Raw genomic sequence first — 27,683 nt, forward strand, 5'->3', positions numbered from 1 at the left:
ATACCATCTAATTATGTATCTCTTGAGCAGTTTTAATCAAATAAATGCATTTTTATTTTTGGAGAAAATTGATTACATAAAAATTGCAATGTCAGAGCTGCCATTATGAGATTCATGACTAGAACACAAAGTTATTTCCGTAATCATTCCAGTAGAAATGTACATTTCGACAATTGTACAACTTGGCTGTCATAATAACGCTTATTCTTAACAATAAATGCAGGGGATGAATATATTTCTAAGGGATATTTTTGGAATATTCTTTTAATGAAATTTAATTAGCAGGCATGCAAAGCAAATACACATTAAACTCATGTTTGAGTTAATTTATTATTTTCAATGGAAAAACACATACATCTACAGAATATGTGACGTTTATAAAAGATTTAGATAAATCATTGCTTAAAGAATACTAGTCTCTTCATAATTTACTTCTCAAGAGTGGTGTAAAACCCCATTGTATTGTAGGATCTATTCATTATCTCTCCTTATTAGCACCTATCCAGAGAGGGACCAGGATATTGGGGTGAAGGGTGGGTTTTCTTTTAACAATTTAATTAATAGTAATGATGGTTTAACCCATGGTAAAGAAATGCTCATTATTTTATCTTTGTTGGATAAAAATTATGCAATATTCAAATACCCTTTGAATGGAATTAAGATCAAATAAAATTAAGATTCTGAATTTGAAAATAATTTCATAATAATTCATAAAGATAAGACACATATGGACTTTTTAATGTAGATTTTATTCAACAAAAATTAAGTAAGACATTTTTTTTAAATTCATATATATACAATAAAAAAATTGTTACAGATAAATCTCAATATATTAAATTAGTCAATAATGTTAAACAAATTTAAAAAAAAAAAGAGGTTGGTGCCTAAACATCTTAAGATAGGTGCCTAAACATTTTGGGGTCTAAACATCTTATCAATCAAGGGCCGTAACATCTTGGGGCCTAAAAACCCTGCTACCTTTTTTAACACTTATATACTTGGATTTAAACGCAAACAAAGTAATTTTATTGGATAAAAGTCTTAGAAAAGTATCATTTATATAAAATTTCAGGTCTTTCAGGTCATTAGTATTTCAGGTCTTTAGTAAGTGCCATCATGGGACTCAAGCGTGCCCTTTATCAGCCAATGAGCGCAGCCTTCACAGAGACGACAGAGAACCAGTCTACAAAACAGAATTTTTCAGTTCAGTCGAAGAAAATATCAGGGACGTATATACGTCCCTGAAAATATATACACGGTAAGAGCTTTAATTTCGGTAAAAATGAGCTGACAGTTTTATACGGAATTTGTTTTGCAGGACAGTAAAGGCAACCTTTTGCTTTCAAACAGCACACGTTTATAGGGTGTCCGGTCAAGTCGTACACAGACCAACTCGTATACAGGTCAACTCGTATACAAATTTTCCGCATAAAATAACGAAAGCAAAATCACCATAATTTGAAAGTCAACTCGTATGCAGAAAGTTAGAAACAAAACGTAGTAAATTCATACATGTTTAATTGTGCATTATCATTAAACTCGGTAACGATGTGAAATTAATTACAACAACAAAAATTAACGATTATTAATTGTGTCAATCCAATCATTATTATTTGGTAATTATTTCTACACATCAAAACAATAATTGTTAAAACAACAAGCGCGGTGTTTCTTGCTTCTCCAAACGGATGTCTTCTCAAAGGCTAATTAAGATACTCCTCATTATTTTGTTTGAAATAAATATATCCAACTTTCCGCTTTTATATGTCATTTCCCAAACTTCTTTCAACATGACCAGTACAAACCTGTGTGTTTCCTGTCGACGAACTTTAAGTTAAAAATTTGTTTATTCATATAATGAGTGAAAAGTGAATATAAAAGTCACATATGAAATTTCTTTAAATAATTATATATATATATATATGTGACTATTGTAATATTCAATAAAAACATATTTAAAATTAGATAGACAGATATACGGCTAGCAATCTATTGCCTACTTTAAAAAGACATGTACTGGTTAATTAAACTAATTAATATTGGAGCTTTTTCATATCAATTTTTCATTGTACATGTATATGAATGTACGGGAATCTTTGTATACGAGTTGACTTTTAGTTTTTTATGCGGATATTTTTGTATACAAGTTGACTTTCGTTTTTTTATGCGGAAAATTTTGTATACGAGTTGACCTGTATACGAGTTGGTCTGTGTACGACTTGACTGTAAATCGTTTATAGTGGGTTAATGTATCTCCCCAAAGCGAAAGCGCCCCATGCATTAGCGCCCCCAGATTTTTTTTGAGCGCCACAATTACGTAACTTGTGTGGAGGCATCCTCAGGTAGTGACTTGATTCAATTTTGTTCAAATCATGGTCCCCGGGGTTGGGTGGGGCCACAATGGGGGAATGGGTTATATAGAGAAAATCTTTAAAAAATCTTCTTCTCAAAAACTTTTAGGCCAGGAAGGTGATACTTCTGCCTATATTCCTCTTGCAGCGGGGTTCACTGTTCCCTCATGTTCTAATGCCACAAAGAAGTGCTGGGTAAGTCCTGTACAGAATTTCCACAGATTTCTGAAGACTTAACCACCGGACTGAGTGGAGCTGGGCAAATTTTAACATGGTTCAGTAGCATTTGAACCTCCCTCAGTTTATTTAATCTGAGAGCAAAGCCACTAAAATAGAAAAATATTTGACACTGTGTCAGAATACTTCTTTAGCTCTGGAATTGATTTTGATGCTTGTGAAGCAGCCAGGGCACATCTATGAGTGGCACAATGTGTTCCTATCAATGTGGGACTGTGCTCCCGAAGCCTCACAACAACTCCACTATTTTTCTCTGTCATAACATTCGCACCGTCAGTTCCAATGCCAGCAAGTCCTGCAACACTTAAGGTGGCAGGGGATAGTTTCGAAGAAAATTTTGAAATAAAGGGAGAACCTGGGGTTTGGCTGGTTATTTGAGGGGTATAAATTGGTAGAATATTTATTGCATTCATTTTGTGGATAGAGGAACTCATGTCAATTTCATTGATATATGACACTTTATTACTGGTAGCACTTTATCAGATATGGAATGAAAATGCGAAACTGTGGCCAAAATTTTCACTTTCGGTTTTGTGCTTGAAAAGTAGGGTGGGTTCAGAACACGAAATGTCACTCGAAAAGAAGGTGATTGACCCCCCCATCAATTGGTGATCATTTGCATGGGTATACATTAAGCTACCAATCCTATGGTAGTTTAAGGCAGTTGCTCGGGACTGGAGCGTGGTTCTGGACCCGTGAAAATGTGAAAAAAGGGCCATTTTTCAGAAAATTTTGAGACCGTCCCTGGCTTTTCTTTATAGTGCCATATGTAAGTTGTACTTGTTTTATTCTGAAATGTTTAAAAATTCTCAAGAGTCAGGACCATGTGTCCCCTGCATGCAAACCAATCTTAGCAAATTTAAAAATCCACCGAAAAATTAAATCACATATCTGAGCACTATCTGCCTCACATTTCCTTGACCAAAAAAACTATCCCCTGCCACCTAAACCTTTCATCCGCAGCTCTGTCAAAACATGATTTGTTATAGTTTCTGCATCCGCTTTTGCTGTTAAAATTTCAATGTTGCTAAGGAGGCTGGTCTGTAGTTTTCTCTCATGTAGATATTGGATGTACACCAACAGCCGTTTACGGTTTCCTCTGTCTGTGCTTTCATCAAGAATTTACGGAAGCGTATTAGGGTTGCAGCAGTATTTTTTTTTATTAATTTGTTATACAGATTAGAAATTGGTTATAACAGATTATCAATTTGTTATAACAGATTATCAATTGGTTATAACAAATTAGTAATTTGTTATAACAGATTATCAATATGTTTTAACAAATTATCAATTTGTTTTAACAAATTATCAATTTGTAATAACAGATTAATAATTTGTTATAACACATTATCAATTTGTTTAAACAAATTATCAATTTGTTATAACAGATTAATAATTTGTTATAACAGATTAGTAAGAAATGAATAATAGCAGAGAGATATCATAGCATTGTATAGAAATCTCATAGCATTGCATTTTATACTATTTTTTGGTATGCTATGATATTTTCAGTGTTTTGTAATGAGATTCCATTGCTATGCTATATGATATTTGACCGTCATTTTATGCATATCTATTACAATCTCATGCTATGCTGTGCTATGAGATTCGAGTAATGTTTCGAGATTCATAAGCAATGATATGAGATTCCTATGGGATTCTGTAAGATATATATGCTATGCTATATTAAATTGAAACGAAATGCTTAATGATATGGTAAGCAATGCTATGATCAGTGAGAATCATATGAAATGCTATAGGATTCAAATGCTTTATAATGTATATCGATGTTATGCTATGAAATTTAAATAACATATAATTAAAATCGTATGACATACAGTCGGTTCAAGCATATCTTTTACAACATACACCATACCATAGCATAGCATTGAAATCTCATAGCATAGCAATGGAATCTCATACCATAGCATACAATCTCATAGAATCGCATTCATCATATCATATCATAGCATACCATACAACATTATTTTAATTCGGTTTTAAATGTTTTTATTTGAAATAATAAATGTTAACATAATAGATTTGTGATAAACTTTGGCTTTTTATTATTTTACCTCGAAATGGTGGAACTCTTCTGTGTATGGAGGCGTTTTTGTTCAAATCTCATAGCATACCATAGCATAGCATACCATACCATATCATTAAGCCCTTCATTTCAATTTCTCATAGCATAGCATACAAATCTCATAGCATAGCATAAAAATCTCATAGCATACCATTAAAATCGCATAGCATAGCATAAAATTGTAAAAGATATGCATGAAATGACTGTAACATTGGAATCTTATAGCATATCACTGGATTCTCATTCATCATAGCATAACAAAACCTAGCACAGCATACCATATCATGTAATATCATATATCTTCATAAAGCATTTTATTTAAATTTACTAAAACAAAAGCATATAATGATATGCTATGATATTTCGATACTATTCAATGTTGTGGATATAAAAGGCTAAATGGTGCTATGCTTTGATGAATGAAAATCAAATTATATGCTATAAGATTCCAATGGTATATAATGTAATTCCAATGCTATGCTATGGAATTAGATAACTGTAAACATATCATTGGAATTGCATTGAATAGGATTGGATCTTATAGCATATCATTTGATTCTCATTCATCATAGCATAACAAAACCTAGCACTGCATACCATATCATGTATTATCATATATCGTCAGACAGCATTTTAATTTACCAAAAAATAGTATAAAAATGTAATGCTACGAGATTTCTATGCAATGCTATGATATCTGTATGCTATTATTAATTTGTTAAAACAAATTGATAATCTGTTATAACAAATTAATAATCTGTTATAACAAATTACTTATCTGTTATAACAAATTATTAATTTGTTATAACAAATTGATAATATGTAATAACAAATTACTAATCTGTTATAACAAATTATTAATATGTTATAACAAATTGATAATTTGTTAAAACAAATTGATAATCTGTTATTACAAATTATAAATCTGTTATAACAAATTATTAATCTGTTATAACAAATTACTAATCTGTTATAACAAATTACTAATCTGTTATAACAAATTATTAATCCGTTATATCAAATTGATAATTTGTTTAAACAAATTACTAATCTGTTATAACAAATTATTAATCCGTTATATCAAATTGATAATTTGTTTAAACAAATTGATAATCTGTTGTGCAAATTATTAAATTGTTATAACAAAATACTAATCTGTTATAAATTAATTTGTTATAACAAATTACTAATCTGTTATGACAAATTATTAATCTGTTATAACAAATTACTAATCTGTTATAACAAATTACTAATTTTGACAAGCAGAGAGGCTCTCTTGCTTGTTGGAGATTAACGTAGACTAGAGTTCGATATCAATAGTGCTTGGATCCATACGATTTTTAGAATTGTTTCGATTCGAATACATAGTTTGAAATCTATCTTTAAATATTACACATGATTCATATGGGGTTTCTCGAAATTCTTGTCTAAAAATTCATATAATAAAAAAGTGCGTAATTCAAATACAGACTAGAAACTGATTGCCATGCAATAAAGTTGATTTTAAAATAAATGATAATCGATAAAATCAACTCCCCTCAGTACTTTGATTTTTGTTCAGGGGACTGTACATTAAGCAAGGAAAAACTTCCCAATTACTATCAAAACGTCGCATTTTTAGCTTACCGAGACGAAGTCAAGGAGAGCTTATGCTATACCCTCGGCGTCGGCGTCGGCGATGGCGTCGGCGTCGGCGTCCGGACCTGGTTAAAGTTTTTGTTGCAGGTCCTGTATCTAAGCTATTATTTGTCCTATCTTCACCAAACTTGCATGGATGATGCATCTGGACCTACTTATGGACTTGAAAGACTTGGATGCTGAATCTGGGTCCTAAATTTCAGATGCTGGAGGAGGTTAAGGTTCTTGGACCAGGTTAAAGTTTTTGTTGCAGGTGCCCTTTGATAGCAATATCTTAGTTACTGCTGGTCCGTACTTCACCAAACTTGCATGGATGGTGTGCCTTATGATACTGATGCACCAGACAGGCTTGAGTGCTGAATCTGAGCTATAGGTTTCGGATGCTGGAGAAGGTTAAGGTTTTTGGAGCAGGTTAAAGTTTTTGTTGCGGGTGCCCATTGATAGCAATATCTAAGTTACTACTGGTCCTAACTTCACCAAACTTGTATGGATGATGCGGCTTATGATACTGATGCACCTGACAAGCTTGAATGCTGAATCTGAGCAATAGGTTTCGGATGCTGGAAGAGGTTAAGGTTTTTAGAGCTGGTTAAAGTTTTTGTTGCAGGTGCCCTCTGATGATTATATCTTAGTTACTACTGGTCCTAACTTCACCAAACTTGTATGGATGGTGCGTCTTATGATACTGATGCACCTGACAAGCTTGAATGCTGAATCTGAGCAATAGGTTTGGGATGCTGGAGGAGGTTAAGATTTTAAGAGCTGGTTAAATAAAGTTTTTGAAACAGGTGCCCTCTGATGATGATATCTTAGTTATTACTTGTCCTTACTTCACCAGACTTCCATGGATGGTGTGTCTTATGATACTGATGCACCTGACAGGCTTGAATGCTGAGTCTGGTTTCGGATGCAGGATAAAGTTAAGTTTTTAGGAACAGGTCACATGTTTAATAGATGATAGTACTATTTCAAACTTGCATAGTTGATTTAACTGTAATATGAATGAATCGCAGAGGTAGCTTCAGATGCAGAGCTTGATCTCCATTATCAAGGATGCTAAAAAATAAATCTTAGTTATTACTGGTCCTAACTTCACCAAACTTTAATGGATGGTGTGTCTTATGATACAGATGCACCTGACAGGCATGGATGCTGAATCTGAGCCATAGGTTGCGGATGCTGGAGGAAGTTAAGGTTTTAATTGCTAGTGCCCTCTGATGATGATATCTTAGTTATTACTGGTCCAAACTTCACCAAACTTGCATGGATGATGCGTCTTATGATACCAATGCACCTGATGGGCTTGAATGCTGAATCTGAGCCATAGGTTTCGGATGCTGGATGAGGTTTAGTTTTTTGGAACAGGTCACATGTTTTATAGATGATAGCTTGCATAGTTGATTTAACTTTATTATAAATTAAATGCAGAGGTTGCTTCAGATGCAGAGCCTGATCTCCATTATCAAGGATGCTAAAGAAATCTCCTACCTCACTCAAACCAGCTCGATAGATAGATGTGTTTGTTGATATTAAAATGATATAACATGATTCCTATGATATAGTATTGTATGATATTAAACAATATTGTTTGATATGATACAATATGATATCTTATGTTATATTATAAAAAGTTATACGATAAGATATGATATTGTATCAATTTTTTTGATATTTTATATGATATTGTATCGTGATATTGTTATGTATAGTATTGTATATTATGATACAATATTGTATAATATTATATTGCATTTTTAATTTATTATTTTATCACATGATACAATTACATAAGATATTGTAAAATATTATATTGTATCCTATGATACAATATTGTATATTATACAATATTGTATCATACAATATTGTATAATATGATATTGGTTTCAGTAATAGAGAATTATATCACATGAAATTGTATAATATGATATTGTAATATTATATAATATTGTATCATACGATATTGTATGATATGATATTGGTTTATATGATATATTATCATATCACATGAAATTGTATTATATGATATTGTAATATATATTATTGTGTCATATGATACAATATGTATAATATAATAATGTATTTTATAATATTTTACTTTATCACATAATATTGTATCATTTGATAAGATACAATGTTGAAATCAAATTATATTGATGTATTATATGATATAATATCATATAATGTATCAAATATGTTTCAGTGTCATTCAATACAATATCATACTATATTATACAATATAATATCATGTTTCAATGTTATGTTGTATTATGTAATATGATATTGTAATATAATACTATATTGTATTATATTTTATGATATTGTATTATGTGATCAAATACAATAAGGTATAACACAATACAATGTCATATCATACGTTACAATATCATATCTCATTATTGTTTATTACGGTATTTTATTGTATTATATGATATATATTATAAATATGACATGATGCAATATTTCATTTTATATCATTGTATTGAATAACATATGAACATGTGATTATCATAAAAAATTTTATCAGATGATATACGATATTTTGTCAAAACAGAATCCATGAATATCCAAGATCATAAAGTATGATTTTCATATAAAATGATAAAGGTGGTCTTATGAAGGTGATGTCTCATAAGGGTGATGCTCCGTCTCGGTGAGCTTAGTAATCTATGATTACCTATGTTTCCCAATCCATTGGCCTTGGCTCCAGTACCAAAAATGGTTGTGAGAGGCCTGGGCCCCTATCATATCTCAAGAGATGACATGGCTTGTGCATGAATTTTTAGAGGTGTTCTGGGAACCATACTTTTTTTGCAATAAAAAGGTTATGTTGTGATATAAACCAAAATTCTGAAACCTGATGACACAAAATTTAAATTTACAAAACCTTATTGTGCATGTATAGGACACCTCAAAACATATTCTAGGTGATGATTTGTCTACTGTTGAAAATGTAAGAGGAGTTTGAGGAAGCATTTTTTACCCAATATTTGACAACCAGGACTACCAAAGCATTTTTGAAACCTTTTTACAAAACAACATGACCCCTCCCTCCCGAAATTAAACTCAAAGAGTTCAGTTTGCTTGTTTATAAGATGTAAGAGCAGTTTGAGAAAGTTAAATGTGACAGATGGATGAAAGGACGGACCAAGGTAACAACAAAATACCCGTTGTTTCTTTAGAAAGTGCGGGTATGACAATTTAAGTTTTCTTTTAAATTCTAAAACCAACTATTTGAATCAAATCAAATAGGGCCATTTTTTTATTTTTAGGTTTACGAACATCAAAACGATAAAGTTCCGTAGGAGGAGGAAATAAAAAAAAAATAAAATTTACGTTTGACCAACTATTTTGTTGGGTTTCGAACCAAAAAAACTTTAAAGTTTCATAGGAGGAAAAATGTGGGGGGGGGGGGGGGGGATTTACATCATCTTTATACTAATAATGAATTGCCACTTTATGATAGTGGTGTGTAACTGCGTTAAGTGGAGCATGAAGTGTAGCATGTGAAAAAGTATGAATAATCTGTGAAATAGTACAATAGAATATTAGACAAACAACTTTTATATTAAATGTAGCATTTGCCATTTTATAGGGATCCGGTCATTTATTATTTAAAAATCTTTAGTTACAGTTGTATCATATAATCTTTTTAGCTAGTTACAAATAGTTTTCCACTTTATTTGTTAAGGGTAATCTTTGCTAAAATAAATGGAACAAATTTTCATATAAAATGGTTGAAATAAGGAATGCTTTATATAAAAATATAATCAGAGGTGCTAAGCATGGACATCATCATTAGACAATATTGCTTTAGAATATGTTAACTTTCTTTAAACAAATGGTATTAGAACTTTATTTTATTCTGCGTTTTGGGTGCTCGAGTGACCGGTTCTTTTCCACTTGCAACACATCGACATGCATTAATTACATATCGGTCTGACAAGATAATATGATCTTATAAAGTTGTTGATCTAGGCATTTTCTACCTTTGCGAACAAATTTCAGAATAACCACACCAAAATAAACGTAAACATCACTCAGAATGAAGATTTTTCTCGCGCCATCTTAGACAGGAAGTTGTTGCCTTACTATATGAAATCTCGATCCTAAACCAAAAAAATCTCAATGCCATCAAAAATTTGCTGTCAGGGAAAAAAAGATATCTTTTTTATTAATTTCATTTTTTTCTTCTAAAAACTCAGAAAACCGAGCGGCGGGTTTGTAAACCTAAAAATAAAAAAATGCTGGCCCAATGATGAATCGAGGATCATTCTATGGACTTACCATATAAATCAACTTGCATGCATCTAATTTATTGCCTGACGTCATGACGTCAGGCATATCTAAGGTTTAAAAGTTACAATCTCCGAAACAGTGCAGACAATGGGACAAGCAATATCATGATATTTCACATAAAAGATTAACCGATGCATGTTTAACAGTTTAAGATGTCAGCATTTACGTTCATAAATGATGAAAATGTTATATAGCATGTAATAACAACAGCGAGCAAGAGTTTTCAAGTAAAAGGGACGGTCACCATGCAGAGCACGTGTGTAATCCTGATTTAAAAATAGATCTGCATTCCACCATATTTGAACGGTGAAAAAGGGGGAGGGGGTCATCGCAACAAGTTGAAACATATTGTCTATTACGGTACAATGTAAGTAATAATTAGTGTTGGATTATCATTATTACAAGACAGTCATCAGTTTGGATTAAAACAAATATACATGTATATTTATACAGGCGGAATGTTTACTGGAGGAACTACATGTAAATCGCCAAAGCGGAGTGTGACCTGATTTTCGTTCAGTTGGGCGATTTCATTAATTTTGAAAAGGGAACATAACTCGCGTGTCTTACTAAATGTACATTACTACATTTGACAATTACTAATCAAGTGTGTTTCTTAATTCGATAGAATTCTTCCAAAACATCCGATCCAAAGTATAATATACATGTATGTAGCTGTTACAAAGCAAATGTCAAAAAATTCATCGATTTTTAGAATTGTTTCGATTCGAATACATAGTTTGAAATCTATCTTTAAATATTACACATGATTCATATGGAGTTTCTCGAAATTCTTGTCTAAAAATTCATATAATAAAAAAGTGCGTAATTCAAATACAGACTAGAAACTGATTGCCATGCAATAAAGTTGATTTTAAAATAAATGATAATCGATAAAATCAACTCCCCTCAGTACTTTGATTTTTGTTCAGGGGACTGTACATTAAGCAAGGAAAAACTTCCCAATTACTATCAAAACGTCGCATTTTTCCCAATCCATTGGCCTTGGCTCCAGTACCAAAAATGGTTGTGAGAGGCCTGGGCCCCTATCATATCTCAAGAGATGACATGGCTTGTGCATGAATTTTTAGAGGTGTTCTGGGAACCATACTTTTTTTGCAATAAAAAGGTTATGTTGTGATATAAACCAAAATTCTGAAACCTGATGACACAAAATTTAAATTTACAAAACCTTATTGTGCATGTATAGGACACCTCAAAACATATTCTAGGAGATGATTTGTCTACTGTTGAAAATGTAAGAGGAGTTTGAGGAAGCATTTTTTACCCAATATTTGACAACCAGGACTACCAAAGCATTTTTGAAACCTTTTTACAAAACAACATGACCCCTCCCTCCCGAAATTAAACTCAAAGAGTTCAGTTTGCTTGTTTATAAGATGTAAGAGCAGTTTGAGAAAGTTAAATGTGACAGATGGATGAAAGGACGGACCAAGGTAACAACAAAATACCCGTTGTTTCTTTAGAAAGTGCGGGTATGACAATTTAAGTTTTCTTTTAAATTCTAAAACCAACTGTTTGAATCAAATCAAATAGGGCCATTTTTTTATTTTTAGGTTTACGAACATCAAAACGATAAAGTTCCGTAGGAGGAGGAAATAAAAAAAAAATTAAAATTTACGTTTGACCAACTATTTTGTTGGGTTTCGAACCAAAAAAACTTTAAAGTTTCATAGGAGGAAAAATGTGGGGGGGGGGGGGATTTACATCATCTTTATACTAATAATGAATTGCCACTTTATGATAGTGGTGTGTAACTGCGTTAAGTGGAGCATGAAGTGTAGCATGTGAAAAGTATGAATAATCTGTGAAATAGTACAATAGAATATTAGACAAACAACTTTTATATTAAATGTAGCATTTGCCATTTTATAGGGATCCGGTCATTTATTATTTAAAAATCTTTAGTTACAGTTGTATCATATAATCTTTTTAGCTAGTTACAAATAGTTTTCCACTTTATTTGTTAAGGGTAATCTTTGCTAAAACAAATGGAACAAATTTTCATATAAAATGGTTGAAATAAGGAATGCTTTATATAAAAATATAATCAGAGGTGCTAAGCATGGACATCATCATTAGACAATATTGCTTTAGAATATGTTAACTTTCTTTAAACAAATGGTATTAGAACTTTATTTTATTCTGCGTTTTGGGTGCTCGAGTGACCGGTTCTTTTCCACTTGCAACACGTCGACATGCATTAATTACATATCGGTCTGACAAGATAATATGATCTTATAAAGTTGTTGATCTAGGCATTTTCTACCTTTGCGAACAAATTTCAGAATAACCACACCAAAATAAACGTAAACATCACTCAGAATGAAGATTTTTCTCGCGCCATCTTAGACAGGAAGTTGTTGCCTTACTATATGAAATCTCGATCCTAAACCAAAAAAATCTCAATGCCATCAAAAAGGGAAAAAAAAGATATCTTTTTTTTTAATTTCATTTTTTTCTAAAAACTCAGAAAACTGAGCGGCGGGTTTGTAAACCTAAAAATAAAAAAAATGCTGGCCCAATGATGAATCGAGGATCATTCTATGGACTTACCATATAAATCAACTTGCATGCATCTAATTTATTGCCTGGCGTCATGACGTTTAAAAGTTACAATCTCCGAAACAGTGCAGACAATGGGACAAGCAATATCATGATATTTCACAAAAAAGATTAACCGATGCATGTTTAACAGTTTAAGATGTCAGCATTTACGTTCATAAATGATGAAAATGTTATATGGCATGTAATAACAACAGCGAGCAAGAGTTTTCAAGTAAAAGGGACGGTCACCATGCAGAGCACGTGTGTAATCCTGATTTAAAAATAGATCTGCATTCCACCATATTTGAACGGTGAAAAAGGGGGAGGGGGTCATCGCAACAAGTTGAAACATATTGTCTATTACGGTACAATGTAAGTAATAATTAGTGTTGGATTATCATTATTACAAGACAGTCATCAGTTTGGATTAAAACAAATATACATGTATATTTATACAGGCGGAATGTTTACTGGAGGAACTACATGTAAATCGCCAAAGCGGAGTGTGACCTGATTTTCGTTCAGTTGGGCGATTTCATTAATTTTGAAAAGGGAACATAACTCGCGTGTCTTACTAAATGTACATTACTACATTTAACAATTACTAATCAAGTGTGTTTCTTAATTCGATAGAATTCTTCCAAAACATCCGATCCAAAGTATAATATACATGTATGTAGCTGTTACAAAGCAAATGTCAAAAAATTCATCTACCCCTCCCCCCCCCCCCCCCCCCCCTGGATCTCTGCCAATGGATGAGTTCATTCGTTGCGTGAACGGTAAAGCAGGATTTCGCGCCAAAATGTCACATTCATAGTTTTTGCGCGCCGATTAGTTGACGAGTCCGTTGGGATCATGCAAATACCCCAGAGCACACCATGTGTTTACATCACAGGCACGTAGCATCGGGGGTTAAGGTGAGGAGGGCTGCTTCCCCCTCCCCTCTTTTTTGACAGCTGGCACTTTTCTTAACTTTATAGGATAAATGGAAATATCATGGATTTGCCCCCCTCCCCCTTCACTTTTGTAGGAGCATGCAATAATGAAACTGCAAATAAGGAATTATAATTGAATTGAAGTTACAGTAAGGGTTTTTTCATGAATTTGAGAATTCACCCTTTTATAATTGATTGTCAAGATTATTTTGACAAAGCTGCTTACACACATTAAAAAACAATACGTGTTTGTATGCCCTCTTATATTTCATAGGGTTGGAAGTTTTAAAAAATGCCTTTCAGTTGATTTTGCAATTAATACAACAAATACAATTTAAAAAAACGACTATTTACTCTCCAGCTTTCAAGCTTACATGCACTTATATGATATGTGTGCATTCCTTAAAAATTGAATTAATAAAAGAAATGAATTTCAAGTGATATATATGTACAGTGTACATGTTCTAGATTGAAGAAAAGACTTACATTTTGTCTTAAATATGCACGTTCCATTTATAAATTTATGATCAGCAGCGAGAATTAAAATTCATTTCTGATAAAAAAGCCTAATTGATACATGCATGCTTCCATTGAATAATTTTGTTTAGTTAGGCAAGCTTTTTGGAAAGCTATTACTTGTATGGATATTTATATACAGTATCATTCAATTGCAGCTATTCTGATCACATTGTCCGTCTGTTCATCTGTACGTCTGTAAACTTTTTTACATTTTGAACTTCTTCTCTAAAACTGCTTGGCCAATTTCAACCAAATTTGGTACAAAGCATCTTTATGGAAAGGCGAATATAAATTGCAGAAATGAAAGACCGATCTTTATTCGAAGCAGAGAAAACCTTGAAACTGTAGAAAAAGGGGGGGGGGGTGCATTTCAAATCAAAGTACTGAAGTACTCAAAGCCGGGCTCTTTTGATGTGTCTTTATGCATATTGTGCAGTAAAGATTGAAAATCAAAATATCTCTCTCTCTCTCTCTCTCTCTCTCTCTCTCTCTCTCTCTCTCTTTAGTATAGCGGAAGTTTTTACTTTGACGCTGTTCGGTTTTTTGTTTACTTTTGAAATTGTGCTATTTATAGTAATATTGGCGATTTGCCTGCCTACAGCCAGGACTCTGCTTTCAGCAGAGCCCGGTTAAAACATGGGCTTCACAGGATTTGATCATGTGACCAACCAACTTCATATCTCGATGAACTTTTTAAATTGCTGTTTATTTCTTAAATGAACATTTTCGTGTCGTCACAAAGACCAAATCACGCGCTTTTGACTTGTCGCTTGGATTATTGTAAAATTAAAATCTCGGTTATTTTTACACTTCTGAACGATTTGTCTTTTTCAAACGTAAATATAAGTAATAAACAGCAGTGTTAAAAAGTTCACCGGGATATAAAGTTGCTTGGTACGTGATCTAATCTACTGAGAAGCCCTTTGGACTTCACAGGATTTGATCACTTTACCAACCAACGTCATATCAATCCTGGTGAACTTTTTAAATTGCCATTTATTTTTTATTGAATGCCCATATAAAGCCAGTGTTGCTCAGGTGAGCGATGTTGCCCATTGGGCCTCTTGTTGTTAAGATTTTGTCACAACAATTGAATTTGTACTTTTAATAAACTACACACTCATACCCTTGCAGGAAGTACATTTACATTAAAGACGGGGGCGTTGCAGATGTACAAAAATGACTCTTTATGTGAATGGCATCCCTAAGAGTACATGTACCTCAAGGGACATTGTGAACATTTTTAGTACAGGTAGTATTGATTATCATCTTTTATTATTTGCTATGTTTGCAAGAAACTTGAAAAGAATTTAAATATTGTGTATTTGTGTGCCTGTACTTTTTTTTGTCATACATTGTCGGGTAACTAAATGAAACTATTATTGAGAAAAACAAGTTGCAGTCATATTGAGTTTAGTGACATCAAAACCATTTTAGTCAAGCATTAATGTTTAGTAAATAACACATAAGAACATCAGGATAATTTTATATATTTACCTTGTACAACAGACTAATAAGTAACAACTGAATTCAATTTAAAATTCTGTTTAAAGTTGCCCAGGTGAAATACGTGAAGATAGATCAAGAACATGTGAGTATATGTACCTGATTTTGATCCAATTTGATTTACAGTGGCCTCCGAGTATAACGAGATGCTGGGGACATAGTTTTATTTCTCGTTATAACGGATACTGGTTATATCCAAGGATGGCATTTCCCATACCAAAACATTTTCACAATTAGCTCATGATGAGCAGCTCACGTGAAGACTAACAAGATTTCCTCACGTGAGTTGCTCATGTGAGTCTTGTATGCAATTTAACATGCAAATTAGGTAAAATGCCCACATGAGAAAAATTCTGCAGACGAGCATTTTTTGCTAACGTGAGGAATAGATCTGCTCACCAAGAGTTTTGCTAAGATGAGGCTCATGAGGATTATGAGACTCATGAGGTTCATGTTGAACAGTTGCTCACTTCAAAGACTATGGACAAAAGTTTAAATTAAAAACTTCAATATATATTTACATCTGTCATTTTAAAAATACAATTTCATACATTGTTCAACATTGCATTTACACGAACCTTTAAAAAGTTTACGAATATTAGATGCTGGCATGCCGCGAGTCGACAACAAAAACGAGTCGTTCCTTTGTTTTTCAATTACGAAGATAATAGAAGTATGATCAGCAATAACTTAGTCTTATATTGTTTGTTATGCTTGATATGATTCTTACACTGCGAGTGTGAAGTTTAATTTGTATATATTCTATACGTTGAACAGAAATAAACTATAAACTCTCTCTCTCTCTCTCTCTCTCTCTCTCTCTCTCTCTCTCTCTCTCTCTCTCTCTGAATGTATGTTTGTGCATACTAACAGTGACTGAACTACAAAAGTCTTATTTTAATAAATTTTATTTATTCTAGACTCACGGTTTAAACAACGATCTCCACACAATGACTTAAATTTTGTAGACGATCTATGACCAGCTTTATATGTTTTATCTATACAAAGCACACATAATTAGATTGAAAAGAAAGTGCATTGACCTGTGCTCGTTCTTAATACTTGCTTTCTATGGTGATTCATGCGGTAAATGAAGGTGGCGACATTGCAGAAAAAAATTACATTACCTGCGTTCTTTTTCTCTGCATTGATCGCTAATTTATTGTTTATATTTACATCTTTCTATCAACAAATTGATAAATTGGTTGAAAAAAGTCAGAAAAATTAACAAAATTATTGTTACGTACATCAGTACGTTAGGTATAAGAAACGTCTGCTATTTGAATTTGATTCTGACATCACAAATAGCATGATTATTTCGTGTAGTCCGGGATTTTTCTTAGGTTGCTGAAGGTTTCGACCAATCAATAAACTAGTAAGAACTGGATCGTTTATATTTCAGTTCTGTCAATTTCAACAGAGCTATGAATGTACAATCCATTTTCGTAATAAAATAGAGGGAATCATACTTGGTGGATGTAAATAATATATTCATTTACCTCTACTGGCTTTCGAGTATTTCTCTGCAATATGGATACCCTAACTATGTCTGGTTAGTTAATTCCAAATTCTTATTCTAAACAAAGGGAATGGAAAGTTTGGAAATAAATACTAATACCTAAAAAAAAATAAGAGAAATGTTGGTTGTGTTAAAATCCAGTTAGACTGTCCGTCATGTTTATGACGCCGCGTTAAAGGCTTCGTAAAATGTTGACGTTTCGTTTTAAAAAGGCGCCGTGTTTAACGTAAAATGTATCATACTTACACTAAAGTTTTATGAATAAATCATATACCATTGAGTATTGTTTATTCTTGGCTTTTGAAAATGGTAGGAATCATTAGATTTTAAAACACGGCATTTTTTGACCAATAACGTCCCTTGTTCTTTGTCCGTTGTCTGTCGTCGGCGTTGGCGTTGTCGTTGTCGGCGGTGTTGTCGTTGTAAACTTTTTACATTTTCTTCTTCTTCTCCAGAACCACTGGGCGGATTTCAACCAAATTTGGCACAAAGCATCACTAGGTGAAGGGGATTCAAGTTTGTTCAAATGAAGGGCCACGCCCCCTTTAAAGGGGAGATAATTGAGAATTATTGAAAATTTGTTGGTATTTTTCAAAAATCTTCTTCTCAAAAACTATTTACCAAGAAAAGCTTAAACTTGTGTGGAACCATCCTCCGAAAGTGTAGATTCAAGTTTGTTCAAATCATGGTCTCCGGGGGTAGAGGGGGGCCACAATAGGGAGATCAAATTTAACAATGGAATATATAAAGAAAATCTTTAAAAATCTTCTTCTCAAAAACTATCAGGGCAGAAATGTTCAAATTAAAATGGAAGCATCCTCACGTAGTGTAGATTCAAGTTTGTTCAAATCATGGACCCCGGGGGTAGTGTTGGACCACAAGAGGGGGTGAAGTTTTACATAGGAATATATAGAGGAAATCTTTAAAAATCTTTTTCTCAAAAAATATCTGGCTAGAAATGCCCAAATTAAAATCGAAGCATTCTCAGGTAGTGTAGATTCAAGTTTGTTCAAATCATGTTCTCGGGGGTAGGGTGGGGCCACAATGAGGGGATCAAGTTTTACATAGGAATTATGGAGAAAATCTATAAAAATCTTCTTCTCAAAAACTATCAGGCAAGAAAAGCTCAATCTAAAATGGAAGCATCCTCAAGTAGTTTAGATTCAAGTTTGTTCAAATCATGGTCCCCGGGGGTAGAGGGCGGCCACAATTGGGGGATCAAGTTTTACATAGGAGTATATAGAGGAAATCTTAAAAAATCTTCTTCTCAAAAACTATAGGCCAGAAAAGCTAAAATTAAAATGAAAGCATCCTCAGGTAGTGTAGATTCAAGTTTGTTCAAATCATAGTCCCTGGGGGTATGGTGGGGCCACAATCGGGAGATCAAGTTTAACATAGGAGTTTATAGAGGAAATCATTAAAAGTCTTCTTCTCAAAAACTGTTTGGCCAGAAAAGCTCAAATTAAAATGGAAGCATCCTCAGGTAGTGTAGATTCAAGTTTGTTCAAATCATGGTCCCACTGGGTATGGTGGGGCCACAATGGGGGGATAGATTTTTACATAGGAATATATAGAGAAAATCTTCTTCTCAAAAACTATAAGGCCAAGAAAGCTCAAATGTGCGTGTAACTATTCTCAGTTAATGTAGATTCAAGTTTGTTCAAATCATGGTACCTGGGGGTAGGGCGGGGTCACAATGGGGGATAAATTTTTATATATAGAGAAAATCTTCAAAAATTTTCTTCTCAAGAACTATTAGGCCAGGAAAGCCCAAAAATGAGTGGAAGCATTCCCAGATCGTATAGATTTAAGTTTGTTTAAATAATAGTTCAGGGGTAGGATGAGGCCAAAAGGGGGGATGAATTTTGACAAAGGAATATATAGAGAAAATCTTTTTAAAGACTATTTGGCCAGAAAAGCTTAAACGTGTGCAGAGGCATCCTCGGGTAGTGTAAATTCAAGTTTGCAAAATCACAGTCCCTAGTGGTAGGGCGGGGCCGCGATGGCAGTTTAAATTTTTACATATATAGAGGAAATCTTTAAAAATATTTTGGGAAAGTTTTCTGTCCAAAACTCAGTACTTAGTTTGAAAGCACAGGTTATGCAGATTTAAGTTAGATGAAAACATGATTCCCTAGAGAAAAGTGGGGCCATGAAATTGGGAGGGGGGGGGGGGTATATAGGAATAGAGAATAAAAGGGGCTTGGTATTACCCCCCCCCCCCCCCAGCAAAAAAAAAAAGATGTGGATAAAAATTGGAACATTTTGAATTTTTTTTAGCAAGATCTACTGTACTTAGTTGTTAAGATATTTTGATACTGTACTGCTAATTTGATCAGAGTTAAGGCAATTGTTGCTCAGGTGAGCAATGTGGCCCCTGGGCCTCTTGTATAATTTATTATTTATTTTATTTTAATCTTCCTTAATGCTGTTAATTTTAACAAGTAATCAGATAATAACCCCATTCTGTCATTTCTGAAAAAAAATCTTATTGTAAATTTAGAAGAAAAGGATGAGAGAGCAGAACAATTAACCCCCTGGGATTAATTATCTTGTCTGCTGCAGAAAATTTAGAGGCTTATCTCTATCTCAATCTGTCATATGAAGATTATGAACACCTTTGTCTGCAACTAATGTTTGTTTTGATGTTGAGGTCAACCCTGGTTGATACAATGTTTTTGCTTGCATTGGCTTGCATTTTATAAAACACCTGTTTAAATCTTTTTTAAATACACATTTAATTTTTTTTTTATAAGACATGAGGTTATCTCTGTTTTATGCAGATACAAGGTTACTATTTAGAGTTTTTGCACATTCAGGAATTATCTTGAAATTTTAAAAATACAGTTGTTACTTATAATTTTCATATTTTTTTTTACCACCTTATATATATTGCAGTTCTTTACATCTTATGCCGGGCATTTATTTTTCATCATTGTTAATATAAAGAGGATGGAATTCAAAGTTTTTTTTTCACTTCTGTATATTAATTGTCATAGCGGGGCCCTTTCTGACTGGTCAGTTTTCTAGTTTATTATCACATGATACTTCGTGAATTTCCAAATCACACTCTTTCCCGACAAAGATTAATTATTCTTCATTTTTTTAAAAAAATTCTTAGCCCTAATGAATAGATTTACTTCTCCTTGTTATATTTTTATTTCATATTCATTCATTTTCTGACTTTTAGTATCGATATTTGCCTCAATGAATTAAACTTATTAACACAATTTCATATGTACAAACCCCAAATTGTGCAATGCTTCTGTTTAAACAGTTGAAATTAGATTTAAATTGATGAAGGTAATTAGTTTTTTAAAATCTTATTTGATACTCTGTATCAATGTTTGTTTTTTTTTAAAAAGTGGCTGAAAAAACATGTACATATATATTTTGAACAAAATCAATCAATAAGCAAAAAAAAAAAACCAATAAAATTTGAGATGTGCATGTCGTGAAACCGTGAATGGTTAATGTGAAATTCGATTGGCTACCGCTATTCACTATGTCCACAAAACAAGTTTTCTATTCAAACATGTGATTGACTTTCTATAAAACCTTTAAACAGGATACCCCTATTTCATTTAACACGCGTTTCTCTACTTGTCCGAACAAATGGAGAGGCTTTCTGACAAAGCCATTGCCATTGCCGATATTGTTTTGTCTCGAGCTAAAAATGAGATTTATTAGACACACTAAGTTAGTCGAGTCATTTATCCGTGTTGAGTTTTGGCAATTCTGATCTTGAGGAAGCTCTTACTGTGGAGTATTATGGACGCGCTAAAAATTAACTTTGTTGATGGTGTTTTTACTCGAGAAAGTGGGCGGAGTTTAAAAAGAAGTGTGGGGTATATAGGGTATGTACATATAACCCACACTTTTAACAATAGAAAACTCGCCAAGCTATGGTACAATATATAATATTGTATCATACGATATTGTATAATATGATATTAGTGTCTATAATATAGTATTATATCAAATGAAATTGTATTATATGATATTGTTATTGTTATATTATATAACATCGTGTCATACAATGTTGAATAATATGATAATGGTTTATAATATATATGATAATATCACATGAAATTGTATTATATGATATTGAAATATATATTTTTGTATCATATGATACAATATGTATAATATGTTATTGTATTATATAATATTTTACCATATCTCATGATATTGTATCATTTGATATGATACTGTATAATGTTGTATCAAATTATATTTTATCATATTATACAATATCAATGACATATTATGTATCAAATATGATGCATTATGATACAATACAATATCATACTATATTATATAATATAATATCATATTGTATAATATTATAATGTTTTTTGTAATATGATATTGTATTATATAATACTATATTGTATTACATATTATGATATTGTAAAATGTGATAAAATACAATTATTATACACAAGGGTAAAACAGTATACCCCCGCTCCGAAGGAGAGGGGGTATACTGTTTTACCCTTGTGTGTCTGTCTGTCTGTCTGTCCGTCCGTCTGTCCGTCTGTGTCCGTCCGTAACAAAAATTTCTGTCGCATTTATCTCGGCAACTATTTATCGCAGATGCTTGAAATTTTAACACAGTGTTTGTTAAGGCATGCCATATCGTGGGATATATTTTTGTACCAATCGGACGTCAACTTCCTGTTAAATGACGACTTTGCTTATTTTTTAACCAAAATTTTCAAACAAATTTTCGTCAAGGATTTCTCAGCAACTGTTTATCGCAGATGCTTGAAATTTTTACACAGTATTTGTATAGGCATGCCATATCGTGAGATATATTTTTGTACCAATCAGACGTCAACTTCCTGTTAAATGACGACTTTGCTTATTTTTTAACCAAAATTTTCAAACAAATTTCTGTCAAAGAATTCTCAGCAACTGTTTATCGCAGATGCTTGAAATTTTTACACAGTATTTGTATAGGCATGCCATATCGTGGGATATATTTCTGTACCAATCGGGTGTCAACTTCCTGTTAAATGACGACTTTGTTTATTTTTAACCAAAATTTTCAAACAAATTTTCGACAAAGATTTCTCAGCAGCTATTTATGGCAGATGCTTGAAATTTAAAACACTATTTGTTTTGGCATGCCATATTGTGAGATATATTTTTGTATCAATCGGACATCAACTTCCTGTTAAATAATGACTTTGTTTATTTTTTGCCAAAATTTTCAAACAAATTTTCGTGAAAGATTTCTCAGCAGCTATTTATCGCAGATGCTTGAAATTTTTACACAGTGTTTGTTAAGGCATGCCATATCGTGGGATATATTTCTGTACCAATCGGACGTCAACTTCCTGTTAAATGACGACTTTGCTTATTTTAGCCAAAATTTTCAAACAAATTTTCCTTAAAGATTTCTCAGCAGCTATTTATCGCAGATGCTTGAAATTTTAACACACTATTTGTTAAGGCATGCCATATTGTTGGATATATTTCTGTACCAATCGGATGCCAGCTTTCTGTTAAATGTCGACTTTGCTTATTTTGCATATTCACATCAGAGCGGGGGTATCACTAGTGAGCATTGGCTCACAGATATCTTGTTTATAACACACTACTATGTCATATCATATGTTACAATATTATATCTTATCATTGTTAATTACAGTATTTTATTGTATTATGTAATTTATATTGTAAGTATGATAGGATGCAATTTTTAAGCAGATAATATACGATATTGTGTCAAAACAGTATCAATGAATATCCAAGATCATAAAGTATGATTTTCATATAATGTGATAAAGGTGGTCTCATAAAGGTGATGCCTCGTCTCGGTGAGCTTTGTAATCTGTAATTACCTATATTTTTAAATTATATTAAATGTACTCGATGTTTATCCATAGTCCTTTGCAATTTCACTTTATTTTTAATTAATTGTTAACTATTTCTAAATAAGTCATATTGTTTCTAGCGAAATTACTTTTCTTTCTTTTGCTTTGAAGCCATGACTGTGAACATTGCAATAAAAACAACTCATCATTATTTCTGAATTTTTTTAATCTATTGTCCTGTGTATACATACCTGTAAAATTCACATGGCCTTACCGTTAGTTACCTGGAACCTGCGTGTGCAATCAAGCGTGCCTGAATACCTTGTTATATCCGATAGCGCTTATGTAGGAAAACTGGATTATGTTCTGTTATATCTTTGATGATACATGTGTATTTATTTAATTTGTGTTGTTATTATTAATACATATGTGTAATTATATTATTTCCTAGGTGCTTCAATCAAAAACACAACGCGAAGTCATTAAAATATGCTTACTATGTTTTACCGGTTAGTAAAGGTTCACTAAGGCCCCCATCTGTAAACAAAGTTTGTAAAAAAACCCGTATTTTCATACCTTTAAATAAACTTCGTTCTCATTGGCTGATCGGTTTCAGGTAGTCCAATGGGACAGATCGATATGTATTGATTTTCTTCTATTGTTTAGTAAGGGTATAAAAGGACAGTCTTGTCCATTTCTCATTGAGTTGTCCAGCAGAACACTCCACTCAGGTGCTGCAACAGCACCTAACTCACTTTCTGCAGCCTTTTGGCTACTTTCACTTTAACTGTGAAATTTGATTAAGTCATTCATTGACTCATTCGGAGTTTAATTCCTAAAAGTTTATTTTTGGCAAAGTAATTTATTTTCTCCTTTGGAATAAATATTTTTGAACTATAATTTTCTTATAAGAATTATTTAGAACATTTTTGGAGTATTTTTTCCACTTTTTGAGACTTAGGCATATTTATGAATATTCCTGGAAAATATTTGTTTTCCAACCTTTTCCTTAGAGTTTTTGATATTTATATTTCTGGGGGATATTCAGAGTTTCTTATTTTTGTTTATTAATAAATTATTCATATTTTGAGAATATTATTATTCAAATATTTAATATTTTGAGTTTTTCATTTACAACTCGTATTTATAGCCATAGTGGTTATCCCATATTGTCATTGTTTATCTTAGATCATCGTATCATTTTGTTATATAAATCATTAATTTGCAATCAATCTTTTGTTGTCACTCTCTGCCAAAAGCACATCCAGTGACTCGAACTGTAGCCTGTAAGGAAGTCGTTGCTTTAGCACATAGCTAGTGGACATCTGTGACACGGCCATATAAACAACAGATTGTTTACTGGTTTGCAGGAGTGTGCACTCCTTTTCTTACTACACTTACAACTAACGGGAAGAAATGTTTACCTCGTAATATCCAGAGGCCACTGAACATTAAATTAAATTTAAGGGAATTCTTTTTGAAATCTACAAATCATATTACAATGTCACATAAATTCTACACATACATTTGTGTTTTCCATCATACTTATCTAATCATTAATTTTTTTTTCATCGATTGTGAAATAATGACTAAACGTTCTCCTATTTTACAGGGACGCGCACATGTCGAACTACATGACAAAACTTCAACATCTTTTGTGCTCACCAAGGTAAAATACTTGTACTAATAGACATACAAATCTTTTGAGAATACATTTTGCTTTGTTTTATTATTTGAAAAGATACTTTGAAATCATACAAATCCTACTTTTCAGAAATGGAGAATCAATGGTTCAGAATTACATGTAGCAGATTCAGAACAATCAATTGCAAAAAGAAGTAGCAATATAACAAATAATGAAATAGAAATGCAATCAGCTAGAAACATTAAGACAAGAACAAAAACGGAAAAACCATATCAACTTTACAGAAGAAATGCTAATTCATTCTGGGCTGACGTACCACATGATGCATCTAGAATTAGAGCCAAAAAGGGTAAAGTCAAGTTCTACGCTGGCTTTACGAAAAAAACTTGCACTGAAAATATGATTGGTATATGCCAAAATAAAAGAAAGATACAGAGAAGGAACTCGAAAAAATCAAACGTTAAACAGCACCTATTCAGTCATAGTTACAAGTCACTGGATCTGGTAAGACAAATTACTTTTAAAAGCATTATCTAAAAAATGATCATTTTTAGACGGGGTCACATGACCCCGTCTATTGGTTTACTGTCAGCCGAAGTCTCAAACAGGAAGGCACGCATAGAACACATGAATTGAGTCTACGCGTAAGAAAATAGTGCAGAAAGTGTTCATGCATTTCAGTAAATATGTATTATAAAAACACGCATTAAATCTTTTTAAGTCCTCTGTGTATAAACAAAATTCTATTTAGAAAATAAACAAATAGTTTTATTGATCAAAATATTCTTGCTCGGGATCAAATGTGGAATGAGTTACGTAACTAAATACACAGCGTCGTTGATGATTTAGTTGGTGTACGAGCTCATTAATCAATAGAAGAGGTTGAAGGTTGAATCGAAAGTTATGTTCCCAAACGCAATGTGCCATTTTTGAAAAGTTGTGAATTTTATTTTGACAATCTTTCACCTTAATACTACCAAACTTCATGCGCAAGCTGAAGTTAAAATCGGGACGGGTTATACAAATTAAATAGGTGTTTCACTGGCTTCCAGTCTACTTGCGGTATGACTGCTGTTCGTCTCTATAGGAATTTTGTACAAAGAAAATAAAAACAAGTCTGAATTTGCCTTCTTGTTTGTTGGCTCTTTAGTTGATTAAACTGAATTTAAATTTTAAACAATGCATAGTAATCAATATCTATAATAGATTATACATTTTGGAAGACTTATACATCATATAATATATACAATCTTATCGATTGAAGAACCAAGTTAAATGTTAAATGCTCATGTTTTCCGGCTTAGTTGGAATCAGGCTTGGGGTGAATTACATTGTAAAATAATGCATTACATTACCATTACTTCATGAATTAGGGCATTAAATTACCATTACCATTACTTAATTTTCTTGAAGTAATGCATTACATTACCATTACATGAGTAAAGTAATGCATTACCATTACTATGTGAAAAGTCAATAAGTTTTAAAAAAGTAATTCAATTTTAATTTAACTAAATAAAGAGTTTTTGTAAATATTTCATAAATAAAACATGTTTAAAATATTTACAGGTTCATGTTCATGTTCACTATCAGGTTCAAATTTAATTACTTATAGAGGATTGCTGTAGCACTTGTAGTTTTCAAAGTAAGGTTGGTCCCAGAACATTTACACGCTAATGGCGGAGTTGACAATCTCTGTTATTTATGTCTCTGATTTTCGGACTATGATTTTTAATGAAAGGAACGGTTGTATCGTAATTCGTGTAGGTGATGCACGAGTTTACACAAAAAAGTAGTAAGTGGCGAACGGATTTATTTTTACTTATTAAGTTTGCATGAATCGCAAATGAAGAAAATCGTGTCAGTTAAGTCGGTCTTAAAAATCAAAATGGCGACCGTGACAAATCTTTTTTATTGTCAAAGTCCTTGGAATCTTATTGTAAAAAAAATATTTTTAACGTCAAGTGCCTTTGTTTGTTATCGGTATACAAATGTTCACAAATTTGTTTTGTTTGTTAATTCAGCAGTTTTAGAGTTTTTGGGGTTTTCATAAAACTTTTATTACGGATACCGTCCGACTTGTGGATTTTCCCTTGGATCACAAAATTGAATAAATCTAATGATTAAAATTATCTACTTTGATATAGTTGTTTGATTTTCCCGGTTAGTAGTAATTTTTAGAATTTTTCGTTGGGGTCTTATTTTACATAATATATTACATTGTGTCCATTTTCTAAAATTATGAAGGCCGGGATTGAGTAAAATTTAGACAAAGTATCAGACAATTGCAAATAAGCCGAATTAACATAGATTGTAACAACTAATTCAAACTCATAAATTTTGGAAGCATATTCGAGGAAATCAAGGACAATTACAAATTCAAACTTTCAAGACCCCGTCTTTCAGTACTCTCAGTACTTTGATTATTCAAAGTTTTGGATTACACTATTCGTCTTTCTTTCTTTCTGTTTTTCTATACTTTTAAATGTTCATAATGTATTAAAGAATAATACCCGGTATATTAGTATTCAATGTGAAAAATAATTGAATACTTAAAA

General features: G+C 32.4%; 1 protein-coding gene across 2 annotated transcripts in view; it reads left to right on the forward strand.

Annotated features, from left to right (window-relative positions):
* The first annotated feature begins 15,769 nt into the window (after positions 1 to 15,769).
* LOC128182836 (sterile alpha motif domain-containing protein 9-like) overlaps positions 15,770 to 27,683 on the forward strand; it is a 30,437-nt gene continuing 18,523 nt past the window's right edge. For both annotated transcript variants that reach the window (XM_052851591.1, XM_052851592.1), the window contains exons 1-4: positions 15,770 to 15,882; positions 16,184 to 16,221; positions 25,093 to 25,149; positions 25,255 to 25,629. In XM_052851591.1, the coding sequence (XP_052707551.1) occupies positions 15,810 to 15,882; positions 16,184 to 16,221; positions 25,093 to 25,149; positions 25,255 to 25,629 (543 nt within the window). In that variant the 5' untranslated portion in view covers positions 15,770 to 15,809. The remainder of the gene's footprint in view (positions 15,883 to 16,183; positions 16,222 to 25,092; positions 25,150 to 25,254; positions 25,630 to 27,683) is intronic.

Source organism: Crassostrea angulata, chromosome 5, assembly GCF_025612915.1.
Source record: "Crassostrea angulata isolate pt1a10 chromosome 5, ASM2561291v2, whole genome shotgun sequence".
NCBI lineage: Eukaryota > Metazoa > Mollusca > Bivalvia > Ostreida > Ostreidae > Magallana > Magallana angulata.